This window comes from Carica papaya, chromosome 8 (genome assembly GCF_054855325.1).
Source record: "Carica papaya isolate Zhongbai chromosome 8, ASM5485532v1, whole genome shotgun sequence".
NCBI classification, from domain to species: Eukaryota; Viridiplantae; Streptophyta; class Magnoliopsida; order Brassicales; family Caricaceae; genus Carica; species Carica papaya.
In genome coordinates, this window is record NC_142316.1 from 5,750,931 (window position 1) to 5,767,738 (window position 16,808).

At 32.2% G+C, this 16,808-nt stretch overlaps 2 protein-coding genes across 5 annotated transcripts; both read left to right on the forward strand.

The window, feature by feature from the left end:
* The first annotated feature begins 266 nt into the window (after window positions 1–266).
* On the forward strand, window positions 267–8,518 carry LOC110825515 (ATP binding microtubule motor family protein). 4 transcript variants are annotated; one of them, XM_088210115.1, is made up of 24 exons: window positions 267–565; window positions 849–1,039; window positions 1,150–1,279; window positions 1,376–1,531; window positions 1,842–2,179; window positions 2,266–2,404; window positions 2,633–2,730; window positions 2,835–2,991; window positions 3,080–3,149; window positions 3,242–3,318; window positions 4,264–4,317; window positions 4,395–4,475; window positions 4,617–4,728; window positions 4,826–4,912; window positions 5,424–5,599; window positions 5,685–5,846; window positions 5,937–6,044; window positions 6,130–6,288; window positions 6,369–6,452; window positions 6,547–6,752; window positions 7,295–7,396; window positions 7,476–7,585; window positions 7,670–7,821; window positions 8,023–8,518. In XM_088210115.1, exons 2-24 carry the CDS (start codon window positions 870–872, stop codon window positions 8,236–8,238), a joined length of 3,144 nt encoding a protein of 1,047 aa, XP_088066241.1. In that variant the 5' UTR covers window positions 267–565; window positions 849–869; the 3' UTR covers window positions 8,239–8,518. The 4 variants fall into 4 exon arrangements, with proteins under 4 accessions (XP_088066241.1, XP_088066242.1, XP_088066240.1 ...); XM_088210116.1 differs by having other exon boundaries at window positions 267–554; XM_088210114.1 differs by having other exon boundaries at window positions 268–482.
* Window positions 8,519–14,839: 6,321 nt separating this feature from the next.
* LOC110807727 (zinc finger protein ZAT11-like) lies at window positions 14,840–15,740 on the forward strand. The gene has a single exon (XM_022032936.2). It carries the CDS (start codon window positions 14,992–14,994, stop codon window positions 15,559–15,561), a length of 570 nt encoding a protein of 189 aa, XP_021888628.2. The 5' UTR covers window positions 14,840–14,991; the 3' UTR covers window positions 15,562–15,740.
* The last annotated feature ends 1,068 nt before the right edge of the window (window positions 15,741–16,808 follow it).

Consider the following 16,808-nt stretch of genomic DNA (forward strand, 5'->3'; position numbering starts at 1 on the left):
AAAATTAATTTATGAAAGCTCGTTTTGACTGATGGAATATGTTATATTATTATATTATTTTAGAAATTATAATTTATTTACTAAATATATTGTATGAGACTCATGAATATTAATAATTTATATTATATATTCACCCTATTCGTGGAAAAATAATCCATAAAATACGTATTTTGATTTTTGGTTATATTATTTTTTAAATCATAAATTAATAAAACGCAGATCTCTCTCCATGTAGAAATATATTTTCCAAGTTTTGCTCCCCTCACTTAAACGCGCCCGTTTGAATTTTTTCCAGTGTGGGCCCACTTTTTCAAAAGGTGTACCCCTTGCCTCCCAACGACTACAAAATACAATGCAGGCCAACTAGCCGTTGGATAATCAAATAATCCTTCGTTACGCATTTTGAAAAACACTGCTGCTGCTACCTGCTAAGACCTGAAAGATCCAGAAATTTTATCGCAGAAAGAGAAGGGAGAGAAAAGGTGAGAGAAATTAAAAGACTCCTTTTGTTTTCCTTCTTTAGATTCTTCCATCCCACCCAACACCTTCTACTCGTAAGTGAAAGGTTTGTTTTTATTATTATTATCCCTTTTCAATTCACTGTTGAAACTTTCAATTCCATATTTAATAAACTATTTGGATTTCCTGTTTGGTTTCTAAGAAATCTTGGAAAAAGAGAACTGAAAAAATGGAAGTTAAGAGTCTCGATCTTCTGATATTGGATTTCGTTGCTAGGATTCAACGCAAATGTCTTTTTCTTTTATCAGAGATTTGATTTGGGTAAATTTATCGTATGATGCCTTGCGAAATTATTAATTTCCTTTTTTCTTTAAAAAATTATTCTGTAGGTTCCGAGAAAGTAAAGGAAAATGATGTCACTCACTCCAGATCAATTCAGGAAAGTTGGGTTGGGGATGACGCCATCTCCACATCCCTTCTTCACACCTAGGCCTGAACGGCGTCGCATGGATTCCAATTCTAATCGTCAGGATAGAGATAGAGATAGAGAAGTTAATGTACAAGTGCTTCTAAGATGCAGGTGGGTTTTTCTTTTTATTATCTTTTTGTTAGCTTCTAATCGTTTTAGACACGAAAATTTTGAATTCCAGGATCACAATTTGAGTTGATATATACTCGTTTCACTGCCAGGCCACTAAATGATGAGGAACAAAGGTTGAATGTTCCAAGAGTAATATCATGTAATGAACATAAAAGAGAAGTCGCTGTTCTGCAAAGTGTGGCTAACAAACAAGTAGATAAAGTTTTCAACTTTGATAAGGTAAGCCTTCGCCTCTCTTCTATCTTCACCTTAAATTCCATTTGATGATGGGTTATTATTATTTATAATAATTATGATTATTATTTTGAATCGTAGGTTTTTGGGCCCAAAGCTCAGCAAAGATCGATATACGACCAAGCCATCGCTCCTATAGTTAATGAAGTTCTTGATGGTTTCAACTGTACTGTCTTTGCATATGGTCAGACAGGCACAGGAAAAACTTATACCATGGAGGGTGGGATGAGAAATAAGGTACCTTTGTTATGTTACAAAATACTTCTATGTATTGTAATCCATTTTTCCACTTCTAGAGAGATTTTCTTTACATGAACACGGCTATGTCTTTCCCAAAAACCTAGCAGGAGTAACCAACAGGATAACAAAAGAGTTCTTTAATGGCTACTAGTATTGCTGTATCTGGTTGTGGATCTAGGGACATATCTTTGCCCAATTTAGAAACCCTGTTCAATGGTGGGCCTGTTACATTCTTACTAACATTACTAGATGGGAATCCATTTTCTTTCTGGTTGAGTAAATATATACTAAATCTTGTGAAATATAGGGCGGTGATTTGCCTGCTGAGGCCGGTGTTATCCCAAGAGCTGTCCGGCATATTTTTGATACACTGGAGGCTCAAAATGCTGACTATAGCATGAAAGTAACTTTTTTGGAGCTGTATAACGAAGAAATAACTGATTTGCTTGCTCCTGACGACTATTCAAGATCTACCGAAGATAAACAAAAGAAACCAATTTCTTTGATGGAGGATGGGAAAGGCTGTGTGGTAGTAAGAGGCCTCGAAGAAGAGGCTGTGTACAGCGCCAATGATATTTATACTCTTCTGGAACGAGGAACAGCCAAAAGGCGCACTGCAGATACATTGTTAAACAAGCGCAGCAGGTTAGAACCTTTTCTAGATTTATTTGCTGATAATTCAATCTACCATGATCTCTTTTTATGCTGAATTCAGTTTGTTTCTTTTGCAGCCGTTCTCATTCTGTATTTTCTATCACTGTGCATGTGAAAGAAGCAGTTGTTGGAGATGAGGAACTGATTAAATGTGGGAAGCTTAATCTTGTTGATTTGGCTGGATCAGAGAATATTTCCCGCTCAGGTGCACGAGAGGTATGCAAAATTGCAGCTTGTTTTACAGAATTTGCTTGGATGTTAATTAGCCAAACAATTTGAAGTATGATGCAGCAGATGGAAAATATGGCAAGTGTTTTGTATTTAATGAATATAAAAGAAGTAATAACACTAACAACAACAAAGGATGGTAGGTACTGGGAAAAGATTACTTTTACATATTTCTGAAACCATCAGAGTTTAAAGTTAAAAATTAAAATAATGCAGGGTCGTGCAAGAGAAGCGGGAGAGATCAACAAGAGCTTACTGACCCTCGGCCGTGTCATAAATGCATTGGTGGAACATTCTGCCCATGTACCTTATAGGTTCATATCAGTAGATTAATTAATTAGTTCTCAATTCATTGGTTTTCTTTTCTTTTTTTTTTTCTTTTATATCTGAAATAGTTATGTGCTGGCATTCTGTGCAGGGATAGTAAGTTGACTAGGCTCTTAAGAGATTCTCTTGGAGGTAAAACGAAAACCTGCATCATTGCTACAATTTCTCCATCTGCTCATTCTTTAGAAGAAACTCTGAGTACGCTAGATTATGCCTACCGTGCTAAGAACATTAGAAACAAACCAGAGGTTTGTTTTGCTATTTCCTTTGTTTTTCTGATAATTTTTCTTTGTATAATTTTTCTTTGACACTGATAATACCACCTCGCCTCTGCAGGCAAACCAGAAAATATCCAAGGCTGTGTTGCTTAAGGATCTGTACTTAGAAATTGAGAGAATGAAAGAAGGTGTTACCATGAATTTACCTTCTTAGACTATTTTGTTTTAAATGTTAACGAGTTAAGAATTTAGATTCTTTACTCACGAAAAAATTGAGCAGATGTTCGAGCGGCAAGAGATAAAAATGGTGTTTACATTCCACATGAAAGATTTTCACAGGAAGAAGCTGAGAAGAAGGTAAATTTTATGATGCTGTTTGAACATTCTGTATGCTCTCACCTACATCTGTATCTGACACTGTATGACCCTTTTCTTTGCAACTGTGACATCAAACCTAATAGAATTCAGTAAGACTAATCCCAAATAAACAGAGATTTTTTGAAGACTACATAAACTAACAGTTGTCATGTTAGGATAAATAAAAAGCTATCTTTTGAAATTAGGTAGTGTCCACCAACTTTGACACTGTATGACCCTTTTCTTTGCAACTGTGACATCAACCCTAATAGAATTCAGAAGACTAATCCCAAATAAACAGAGATTTTTTGAAGACTACATAAACTAGCAGTTTGACATTTTAGGATAAATAAAAAGCTATCTTTTGAAATTAGGTAGTGTCCACTAATTTTGATTAAGATAGTATGCATAATAGAATTAGGGGTGAGAAACTAATAACTTCTCATAACCCAGAGAACTTAGATGTACTGGGTTCAAGGGTGGGAGAGAGTTCCTATAGCTTTTCTTATTATGGCTGCAAGTCAAGTGAAACAAAACAACTTTATTTTGGGTACCTTTTTCTATTTAGTTTTGCACAATCACTAACACTAACCATGAAATCTTTTAAGAAGGTATTAATCTAAATGGATTTACTCCTAATATTTTGTTAATGTAAAACTAGATGAACCAGTCAATTTTTGGCAAAAATTAGTTTTATAGTTTTCTTTTCATTGTATTAATTGTTTTGATGGAGTATAATGGATACTCCCATAGATGTACCACTTCATTTAATAAATGTTAAATTAGATGAAATTTTCATTTTCTGGCTAATGCTTTTCCATATTACGTAAACTACGTAATTAGGCTTAATCCAAATTGATCAAGCAATTGTCACACTTGAAACTGCCAATAAGCTTTCAAGTGCGTTTTTTGCCTGGCTTTACTTAGAGAAATTTTTACCTGCAGGTGAGGATTGAGAAAATAGAGCAGCTGGAGAATGATCTAAACCTTTATGAGAAGGTACAAAAGGCCCACATTTCTTTTCCTGCCTCTTATTGGTTATAAAAATAAAAATGATTACCTTTTCTTTTATGCAGCAAGTTGAGAAGTTCCGTGAGCTTTACCTAACTGAGCAAGAGCAGAAACTGGACGCAGAAAGTGAGCTCAAGGATTGCAAGGTAATTATCACACTTCCATTTAGATAAACCTGGAAAATGAGCTCAAGGTCTATGCACTTGTTGAGAAAAACTGGAGATTCAAAGTCAGTTAAGGTGTTCCTGAACATTTTCCTGATCAAAGTTTATTACATTTTCATCTAGATAAACCTGGATAACAGTAACAAGGCATTGCTTGATCTTCAAGAAAACTACCAGATACTATTATCAACACTAAAGGAGAAGGAGTTCATTATCTCTAAAATGCAATGCTCAGGTCAGAGGATATTCCCTGAAAATCTGGATCACTCTTCTTAATCTTGGCAGTTTATTATTATCATTATTATTTATGTTAACAATCATGTCATGAGCAGAAAATTCTTTAGTTGAACGGGCAAAAGAGTTGAGCTCTGATCTACAACACGCATCAGAGGATATAAATTTGCTGTTTGCAAAATTAGGTATTTCTATTTCTTCTTTACATAGGAGTAGAAACATGTTTTCATTACAACGTTCATCTGTAAATCGACACGAAAATTTTAGGTGGCTTGCACACTGGCAAAAGAGTAGAGCTTTAATCTAAACATGTATAAGACAATATGGATTTAGTGTTTGCAAAATTAGGTATATAAGTGGCTTTCCTTCTATATTTATGATAAGAAACATTTTTTATAATGTTTCACCTGTAAATCAACAAATCAACCGTATCAAATCATCAATTATAAGAGGCTTCAACACTATCAAAACATATTTGGAAAAAAAAGAAAAGAAGGTTTTTTACATGGTCTGCCATGCATATAACACTTAATTCCCCACATATTTCAAGATGTTGAAAGATAACTCCTGATTTAATTTTTTATGAGATATTTATCTTACAAAATGGAACATGAAATACAAGTTCTTGCGTCAAATATGTTCTTGTTCTGAAAGGAGGAACTTATTGTTAAGTTGAATCTCTTTAACTCCCTGCAGATATAAAAGACAAGATGGAAGTAGAAAATCGGAGTATGTTATTGACTTTTGGTTCTCAGCTTGATCAGAGTCTAAAAGACCTGCACAAGATGATCTTGGGTTCAATTACACAGCAACAGCAACAACTAAAGTGCATTGAAGAAAGCACGCGCTCATTTCTTGCTAGTAAATGTGATGTAAGAGTGCTAAATGCTTTCATATAACTTGGCTTACTCATTTGTTTACTGTTAGCTTGTGAGTAATCTCAATTGTTATTTCTAGGCCACCCAATTCCTGGAATCAAGACTTAAGAAAATGACTGATAGATATACGTCAGGAGTAGAAACCTTGAAGGAACTTGCAAAGACAGCAGAAAATAAAGCTTCCTCTGACTTGGGGCAAATAAATTCTATAATATCATCTCAAGTAAAAACGGTTGAGCAAGTATGGACAAAATATATAATCCTTTCTCTCTCTTTTGATTGCTTATTTAGGACATATAGGACCACTGATATAAAACATTGATCTTTGCAGTTTCTTGACACTGCTGTCTTGGAGGCCAGGGAGGTTATTGGAGAGATCAAGGATTCCCTGAATGAGCAAAAGGAGCTATTAGCTTTCACTGCTCAACAACAAGAAGAGGTATTGGTGTATCTATAAATTTAAGCTTGTTTTAATAATATACTCAGTTATAATAAAACATTTACTCTCTGTTTTATAATGGCAGGGATTCCATCAAAGCTTGATGTCTGCACAAGAAATTTCTGCGGCAACAATAGACTTCTTCAACCATATCCATCATCAGGCTCATCAAGTCATGACAACATTTGAGGACAGTCGAACTGAAAAATCTCGGAGACTAGCTGCTTTTGAGAAGTTGTTTAAGGTAAATTAGGCAAGATGCACCATTTACTTCTGTAATAAATGTTAAGCAAGGCTGCTAAGATCTCCACTTTTGTGGCATAGGAAGAGGCTGCTAGAGAGGAAAAGCAAGCATTGGAAAGTATAGCAGTAATACTAGCGAATCTAACATCTAAGAAAACTGCTATGGTGAGTTCTTATCTGATAAAATTAATTCCTCTAATTGTTTGTTGATGTTGGGTAAAGTTGTAAGTACCTTGTGCTTGACAAAATTATATATTAGGTCGTGGAGGCTTCAAAGAATGTTTATGACTTGGATATACAAGAGAATAAGAAATTGCAGCAACAGATGTTGAGCATGCAACAGATTTCAACTGATGCCAAGGAGGAGCTAAATAACTACGTAGCAAAGATGGAAAACTGTTTCATGAAAAATACATTTTCGGTGGCTGAATCTAGGGCTATGATTGAAAATTGCCTCCAAGAATGGTAAGCTTTTGCTTGGTTTTTCAATTGAGAATTCTTTTCTTTTCTGTTTGTTTTTTCTATTAAAAATTCCTTTCTTGATACATAGCCCTAAAATGAAGTAGCATAAAAATATCCATGCCGTTGAAAAATTATCAATCAATTGAAATTCCTAAATATTTTCTCTCATTATTGGAGGTACTGAGTTAGTGGTAATTTTTTTTTTTTTTTTTTTGAAAATTCCAGGTTTAAAGCATAGCACCAAAACAAATGTAGAACATTATGTGGATCTACTATGTTTTTATTGTTTGATTGTTGTATCCCTAACTAAATGTATTACATATTTGTAGGAAGTTGAGATAAAAATCTTCATGTCATTAGACAAAGTATTAACCAATGAATTGACATTCCCCTAATTTTCTTTTCCTATAATGAAAGTATATTGGCCATAATTCTTTTCCTGTTCCTGTCATTTGTGGTTGAATTCTCCCCTCCTAAATGGTGCAGAAGAATTCCATTGTGGTGGAAAAAATTGTGTATAACTGTTCTCTTCTTCATGTTTGCAGTTCAAGTAATGTTGATCATTCTAGGCAGCAGTGGCAAAATGCCCAATCACATATTAATATTCTCAATAAAAGCTGCACCAGAGAGCTATTAGCAACCGTAGAGTGAGTTTTCTTGTGTTTCTTGTGATTGGGATCGCTTTCGACTTTGCAAGTAATATGCTGATTCTTGTTGCTTCAACAGGGAAAAAATTGGTGCAAATCAGACCATAAATGAACAATTTGTATCTGCATTCTCCTCAATGGATGCAGAGTTTGATGCTAGCATCTGTGATCTGCAGGCAGCTGTCAATGGTAGTTTAATTTGGTTACATATAATTTCCTTCCTCTCTTTGATGGAATATTGTGTTAGTAACTGGGAGGTATTGCATTTGACAGATTGTCTAACGCTGGACCATGAAAGTAAGAAACAAGCAGATTGCATGACTACATCATGTTCGGATCAGCTCAAGTATTTGCAAGAGAATCATGGTGAAAATGTAGCAAGCATCAGAACCCACGCAGAAAGGTGCCTCGTTAAAAATTACTTGGTAAGTTGCCTCATTAAAATGTTTATATTGCTTATTTGGGATTTCGTTGCAAGCTCAGAAAGTTATGGAATATGGTTAGACAAATGAATAGTTGCTCAGAACTTGTTTTAAGCTGCTGTTCTCAACACGACAACCACATTCTAACAACTTGCAGAAATTATTTTATGTCAACGTATTGAACTGGAGGTTTTGTCAAAACAGGTTGATCTGCATAAGGATACAACTCCCAAGAAACGAGTTATATCTGTGCCGAGCTTGGCCTCCATTGACAAGATGAGAACGCCTATCTTCGAAAGTCTAAAAGAAGAGAATAGTTCAATCAACAGATCAAAATGGGCCACCAATGACGTAAAGACACAACAAGTTTTGCATACGGCAGCCTCACCCCACAGAACACCATTTTCAGATGTTAACTGACAATGATTTAGGACAATTATGCTTCCTTCTCTTATGCTGTTGTGCAGAAATGCTCATTTACTGATGAGTGTAAAATTCGTCCTCTAGGCTATATTAGAATAGAAAATCTTAGATGGATTTAAGAAGGCCGCACCATATTTTGTTTTTGGAGTGATTTTTCTAGTATTTGCTGATATTATTATATAGCAGCTTAGAAACTTCTATACTTTTGCAGAAAGTCTTGGAAAGAGGCAGGAATAGTTTTGCCTCACCAGCACAATTCAATCTTGCCTTTTCTGTAGTTTATAAAAGTTTTAAATGCTTCCAGATACTTTAAAAACTCAAAAGAGCCCTTCAATGTCTAAAACTTTAGTAAATATTTCAGAATACTTATAATAATTAAAAATGTCATTGGGTATTCTGGAATGTATGAAAGTGCATAAGTAAAGAAGTTAAAAAAACTTAAACAGAGCGCAAAAAATATAGTTGATCAGAGTAATCATAAGATCTTAACTTGCATGGTGTCTCCTTTTGCACCTTTGCTGAAAAAATATTTGTATTGGAACTATAGAAAAATCAGTAAATTAAGATATTAAGAAGAAGTATCAATATACATTAAAAATGAGTAGTATCACGTTTAAATTCGAGATCTCAAAAAAAAAAAAAGAGAAAGAAAAACAATTATTTCAAAAAATATATATATATCTAATGAATGAAATAAGTGAGTTTGTAAAATTAACCTCAAAATGATTTAGAAAAGTCGTAATCATTGTACGATGACAAATTTTGACTTTAAAAAAAAAAATGATGAAATTTTAGTTTTGAATGAAAGTTGGACTTTTTATTTTATTTTATTTAAAATAGAAATAACGAGATAATTTATTTTATCATTTGATTTTTTTTTCCTTTCAAAAGAAAAAAGAAGTTGAAAAAAAATAAAAAATTTTACTAGTATCAGAAATCTTAAATCGCATCAGTTTTATCTCAAATTATATAACTTAATTTTATTTTAAATTCTCAAATTATTCTTTAAATAATAATTTATATTCAATATTGTTCTGTAATCTACAATATTATTTTAAATTTTTCTTCATAAAATTAATCATGAACGGAGATTGCTCATACTTACAATTAACTCAGCATGAGCAACGAACTTCCAACCAATTACACTCGTTGTCTTAAATGGCTATCCCTTAAGTCAAATAGTTAAATCATGTAAATCCTCCGTCAACCTCATGTGTGTTGATCCTATAGTCCTGAAGTCAAAGTACAACATTCTCTTTGTAACACCCACCAAAACCTTTTTTTTTTATTTTTTTTTAATAAATATAATTATTTATTTATTTATTTTATTTTACTATATTTTATTTTATTTTAATTTAATGAAAAAATAGGTAAAAATTTTTAAGGATTAAATTAAAAATAATTTTGAAAAAAATGGGTGAGGTTCAGATGGTATTTTTAAAAGAAAAATTAGAAACCGGAGGTCAAAAATAATTTAAACAAATTGCGCCATGTCATACGCCCGGTCAGCAGCCCCGACCAACTAGGACGCGCCAAGTGGTAGAGGTGCTAAAACGGGAGGCCATGCGAGGGGAGCCACGTGGTCGATCCGCGTGCGCGCGATCGAATGGCTGAAGTTCGTTCCTGCGCGCACGGACAGCCCAGAATGAATCGCGCACGGACGGCCCAGATTGGATCACGATGAACGGTTCAGATTCACTCTCTATTTAATCACAATCAGACGGTACAGATCAAACGCGATGGATGACTCATATCAAAAGCGTATGGGTATAAATAACCTCATCCGCACCCAAACCCAAACCCTAACCGCTAGAACCCTTCGTTGGAGAAGACAACCCAACCCCCGGGGAACCGACCGCCGCCACCCGCTACTGTACCGAAACCCTTTATGACCGCCAAAAAAGGTAAAAAAAAAAAAAATTTGCACGAAATTCAATTTTAAACCCACCCATGACCAAATCAGAGTAAAAGAACCAACTAATTGGCCGGAAAACACCGACGATGTCGCCGCGGGAAATTCCACAAACCACCTCCAATGAGGCCCTTCCCAATTCCCGTTTCGCGTAATTTTGTTACCGTTGTGATCACTGTTTTCTTCTCTACAGGTTGACCGAAGCGAAACACTCAACCGCAACGTGAGCCAGAGGAGCCGTCACACTGGAGAGTCCCGCCGTCGGTGAGTTTCAGTTTTTCATATTTTTTCGGCCTATCAATGCCCTTTAGTGTGTGTGCTCGCAAGAATCGATACAAAATCGACCAAATTCGGCCAAAAACAGTAGAAAACGGCCGACCCGAGGTGGATCGCCACCGCGGATGGCTGCACTGTCGCCAAAGCACGACGAAGCTGCCGTGCCAGATTTCTGAAATTGACCAAACGGGCCCTAGGACTGATTTGGGTTTATTTAGAATATGTGTAGGTACTATAAACGCATTTCAATTTCCGAAAAAAAAAATCAGGGAACCCAAGTACCGTCCGTAAGCGCGGTAAATCGTTTAATTTTTCGGTGTTAAATCGAGTAAGGACCCCTCACCTTATTTTCTATCATATAATTAAAATTTAAATAAATAATAATACAGTATTTTGTACAAATTAAATAGATGTGCATAATTAATTACGGATTGCTAATGGAACCCGAACCGAACATTGTTCTCTATTGATTTATTTAACAGTTTAAAAGTATAATAGTATCTGATTTATCTATTTTATGGTTTAAATGCATGTATTACTATCTTACCGGACCATTGTTTGATTTGGAATTTGAGACATGATTGTATTATCGGATGCATGTTTATTTGTTTATATGATTATGTTGATTTGGTAATGGAGACTAAAGGAAAACAAGAAATTGGTGTGATTAAGTAACAGATGGAATGACAGCGTTACTAGATATCTTGAGAGATAGTGGACGGACCGGGTACATAGGGAACCCTACCATGAATGTTGTCTCATACCGGATGGGGTATGAAGACTTGGTAATTTGGCGCTCATACCAGACGGGGTATGGGAACGGCCCACTTCACCCTCATACCGGATGGGGTATTGAGGTTTAATGTCTTGATGCTCATATTAGAAAGAGTATGGGAACGGTCCTGTAATTAAAATTGTTAAAGAAAAAGGTTCACATGTAGCGGGGACATCCCTATGAACCCTCATGTATACTAGTAGGCTGGTTAAATGATAAACGGTTATGATTTGATTTACTATAATTGATATGAATCTATGATACGTTCTATGTTGCTGATTATTCATAAAGTTATGATTGGTATGGTATTATTGTCTCTATGGGTTGTTTTCATAAATTCTATTATGCTAAGTGAACGGTAAATAATTTTATTATTAATAAATAAATTTGTTAAATTTAATGTTCCATTAGTTATTTTGATTTTATACCAACCTTTACTTCTGTGCAAGTGATATAGTGTGATATCCTTAGTGGACTAGTGTACCTGATCCTTTATTTAACCATTTCAGATCAAGAGGATCTGGTTCCAGAGCCCGATCTAAAGGAAGATTGCGAGTAGATACTAGATACTTTCTATTTTTCATTACTTTTCTTATTTCTCGTGTTCCTTTCAAGGAATTCATTCCGTAATATTTGTTTAGTACTTTTAAGTTATTGTGTAAAGAATGTAAACCTTAACATTTTATTTCGTTTCCGTATTTAAATTATTATATATTTCTTTTTTGTATTTCCGATGTTGTTACACTCTTAGTTATGAAAATTAAAAACAAAGTTGTGCGTGATCCATTGAGTACCAAAGAAATTTCTCAAACTTATTGATGTGGATTGAGTTATATTGCTAGCTGATGTTATAAGGAAAGTGTCTCACTATACGAATATTAAAAAGTTTCATGACTCGCATAACCATATGGTTTTTGTAATTTTTATTGAGTAAAAAATAATAAAGATAAAAAAATTATTTTATAAAATACTTTATCAAACTAATTTATATAACGTGAGAAATACTGTAATAATAAAAAAAAAAAAGATACGTGATAGATGTGAATCTCCACCAAATCTTACTCAACGAGACTTCTTTCACCTAAATCTTTATCCGAATAATCAAAAACTACTCTTTAACACAAGTATCTCGAAGTATCATCAAAAGTATAACACGATTTTGAATAAAAGTCTCATCTCACATATTTTACTAAGAATCATTAACTAATGTTATAGTTTTTGAGAATTAAATTAATACTGATATTTATTTACTTAAAAAGCTATTTCTGAATAATTAAATCTCAAATAATTTCATTTACTACAATTAATCTTGTTTCTTATAACACAATTTTATATAAAATTAAAAATTGAGAAAATTTATAATTAATGCAGTATTTTATTACTATTCTATAATTCTGTAAGGAGTTATATTTTAATTACTTGACCACCTTCTAGTTTAAGTAAATATAAACTTAATACAATTTAGAAATAGTTGTACACTTCATGTTTCCAGTTTTCTCCTGGTAGCTTGCAGTCTTAAAAAGCTTGTAATTGTCTCTAACTACTAATTATAATACACGTACATACATTATATATATATACATATACATACAGTAATAATACTTAAATATTCCTTTTTTTGAATAATTCAATTCACGTGGACTCTGAATATGCAGTCACCTGCATCTACCTACATACAGCTGGTTAAGCGTTGAAATTGTAATTATTTCATACAATATTTACTTACATATATATATATATATATATAGAGAGAGAGATATATATATATATATATATACACACACCCACTCAAGTAATTAGTTGTTAGCGTTATAATAATAATAATATGGACACCATTTATTAACGTCTTAATCTGTTTGTGCTGAATATTGACTCAGCCTTCCCTTTTTTTTTGACTTTCTTCTTTTCAACACCTTCCTGTCCCTTGCTCTCTCCCTTTTCTGAACGCAGTCTTGGCGTGTGGTGCCTGCGTCATCATGATGTGTGCCTTACCTCACTCTCAATAGATTCGTTCACCACAACATTGCTTAATCACACGAATGTATTGTCTTAATAACAACACTCTTCCTATGTACATATATATATATATATATACACACACATACAAACTCCGAAATTATAGTTATCAAAGTTTGAATCAAATGTGTGGGTTTTTTTCAGTTATTAAAATTGAATGAATATATGAATTTCACTTATTTGATTATATTCATTTTTTTATACATTTAAGTAATAAGATTATATTTTTAATCATAATATATAAATTGATCAAAATTTACATTCTCATAAAAAAATAATAAAAGTATTAATCATCTTATATTAAAATAATTATTCAATTAATAAATAATTAATTTATTTTTAATTTGGTTTAATAAATAACATCAAATATTATTATTAATCGAACCCATAAAACCTTGTAACCAGTGACGAATTAAGTAAATATCAATTAATTGAAATGATAAGATTTTACTAATTATTTTTTGATTAAGCGATGAATACATCTATCCATTTGTACGAGTAAATGAGTTTGAGTCGTTTGTTGAATGTGTTCGGTTTGTCATCGATATGTTATGCATATCTTCTTTAGAAAGTTGTACTATTATTTATGTATAAATGACAGTTGATCAATGAAATATCTAAATTTTTATTTATAATATAATAAAATTTAATTAGTGTTATAATTTTTTATTTCGAAAAAGCTTAAGTATTTAACGGAATATTTGTAGTTCATGTTTATTGATATTAAAGATTTTTGCAATAAACTTTAAATAATTTAAAATTTATTTAAAATTTTCATTATTTTATGTGCATGTTTTTTAAACAATTGATCTAGTAAATGATTTGATTATTTAATAACTATGATAAACATGTTCCATTCAAAATTTAGCTTTGACATATAAATTGAAATTTTGAAAATTTAATTTATTTAAACTTAGACCTTGAACATTTTTGTTTTGAATATTTAAATCAATAATGTACAAATAAAATATGCTCTTGAAAAGTTATTTAAATTTATTAGACAAAAATATTATTCATTCATTAATATAAGTTTTTCTCTTTGATTAGAGTTATGTTTGAAATAACTTCAAAAATATTGTGTAACTTATAAATTTATATTTAATTTAATCAGAAACATATGTTGCTCGTATTAAAAAACAAAAAAATATATATTTTTATGTGAAACCGAAATTATATTGACTGTAAATTGCATGAAATTTTTAAATACAAGGTTTTAATTTAACATGAAATACTATATATTATATAATAGATGATACTTGTACATTATTGCCTGTGGTATCATGACGTATTTGCTGACTAATTAGAATTTTTGATTGAGAATCTTCTAATTAGAATTTTTCATAGAAAGTCCACCGCACCATAAAGCTCGCCTCTCGCGACTTTCTTTCACAATTTACTAATTAATTATACTGGCCCACCAGCCGAACGTTCCAAGCACGTGGGGGAAACTTTTATGCGTTTACTAAACTACCCCTCCTTTAAGTAGTAAAACGGGAGGACATTTTGGTCATTTCAGCAAGTGTTACTTAAAAGAAGTGGGTAGTTTTGTAATTTAATAAAGTCAAACATTCAGTCAAAATTCTCAACTTGAGAAGCCTATATAAATGCTCTCACCTGCGGTTTAGTTTCTCCATCAGCAAGTCTCCAGTTTGCTTTTTTATACTTCCTCACCTTTCATTACAAAACCAATACATACATACATACATACATATATATATATATATATATTAGTAACCCAATCCTCAGAAGATAAGCTTATTTTGCATTTATAATGATGAAAAGAGGCAGAGAAAGTGAAGAAATGGAGAGTATAGACATGGCAAAACTTTTGATACTCATGTCTCAGAGACTACACTACAAGCCCAAGATAGATCAAAAGCTCAGCGACGTTAATGAGTTTGCATGCAAAACATGCAACCGCAAGTTCTCATCGTTTCAAGCGCTAGGAGGCCACAGGGCAAGCCATAAGCGACCCAAGATATCGATGGGAGACAAACCGATCTCCGACCAAGCCGAGTCTCTAAGCTTAGGACTTGCCACAACTTCTACAAACCACGTCAAGCGCAAGATCCATGAATGCTCCATTTGCGGCCAAGAGTTTTCCTTGGGACAAGCTCTGGGAGGTCATATGAGGCGACACAGAGCGGCCATCAATGGCGATACTTCAGCCGTTTCGGTGTTTCCTGTTTTGACGGGCGGGCCGGCAGTGTTGAAGAGGTCTAATAGCAGCAAGAGGGTTCATGTTTGGTTGGACTTGAACTTGACACCATTGGAGAATGACTTGGAGTTCATATTTGGGAAAAATATGGCTCCCAAAGTTGATCATAGGTTGATCATTTAATCATATAATGATTCATCTTTTCTCTTTTTCTTTTTGGAATTCTTTCATTTGTTTTGTGTACAAGAATTAATTAGTTATATATATACATACATATATATTCCTTTTCAATCTTTAAATTTTAATTAATATATATCATTTAAATTCTTTTTACTGAATAAATAATGTTATATTTGTTATTAGTTCTTTTTATTTGGTTCACAAAACCGAGAATAACATGTTTCTTAGAATGATGAACATATATGGGACTAGGTCGTAATATACTGCTTCAATATATATATTTAAAATAGTAATATTCTTCAGTTTATTTAAAATATCCAAATTTTTATACTAAAAATAAACAAATATGTTTATGTAAGATGAAGACCGCAAAAAAATTATTATTATAAAATTAGTGAATATATTTTTGTCATATAAAAATTATTATTTTATTCTCTGAATTATTCATCATATTATAGTTATAGTTAGGTCTTAATTTTTTTTATTACAATGTTCTCCTTAAAATTATAATATTATTACGACTCATTATATGCTTATATAACTTTGAAAATTTTGACAGCAAATTTTATTTTTTTGATGCAGTTTGAAAATTATGATAATGATGTAAGAATAATAAAGTATAAAAAAGAAGGGATCTGTAATAACTGTTTTAATTTGTTTAAATTCCTAATCTTATATAAAAATGATGTACTTTTAAGTAAATTTTTTATATTATTCAATTAATATAATAAGAATTCTTCTTTTTTTTTTTGTAAAAAAAATATTTTTTAAAATAGCCTTGTACATTTAAAGATTAAATTAGAATCAGAAAATTTTAAAACGAAATTGTACTATAAAAAAAAATTGAGAAATTATATTAATAATTTGTATTAATTTATAATTTATTTTATTATGTATTATTATTTCGAAGTGTATATTAATAAAATACTTTTTTTAGACTATGTGGAAGATAAAATTTGAACTTAAATTTTAACTATATAATAAAAATATTATGTTACCTAAGTTAAATACTCTAGAAATATAATGCTTTTAAGTTACTTGTAAACATTAAAAAACCATATAAATCAGTTCAGAAAGACAAAAGCAAACGACAACGTTTGATGAATTACAGGAACCAGTGAAAACGTCGTAGTTTGGACTGACCAAATACAAGTTGCTTTGCCGTAAATCTTTTGGATATCAACTCACTGATCCGGTAAAGATAACCGTACGTGTTTGCTACTGATAAGTTTACGATTAAGCCGTTCGAT

Bases quoted from the DNA above. Each gene is read 5' to 3' on its own strand.
- LOC110807727 (XM_022032936.2), top strand. From the start codon at position 14,992: ATGATGAAAAGAGGCAGAGAAAGTGAAGAAATGGAGAGTATAGACATG.
- LOC110825515 (XM_088210115.1), top strand. From the start codon at position 870: ATGATGTCACTCACTCCAGATCAATTCAGGAAAGTTGGGTTGGGGATG. The intron at 2,405-2,632 runs GTATGCAAAATT...AAAATAATGCAG, and splicing joins CCCGCTCAGGTGCACGAGAG to GGTCGTGCAAGAGAAGCGGG. The intron at 4,729-4,825 runs GTCAGAGGATAT...TGTCATGAGCAG, and splicing joins CTCTAAAATGCAATGCTCAG to AAAATTCTTTAGTTGAACGG.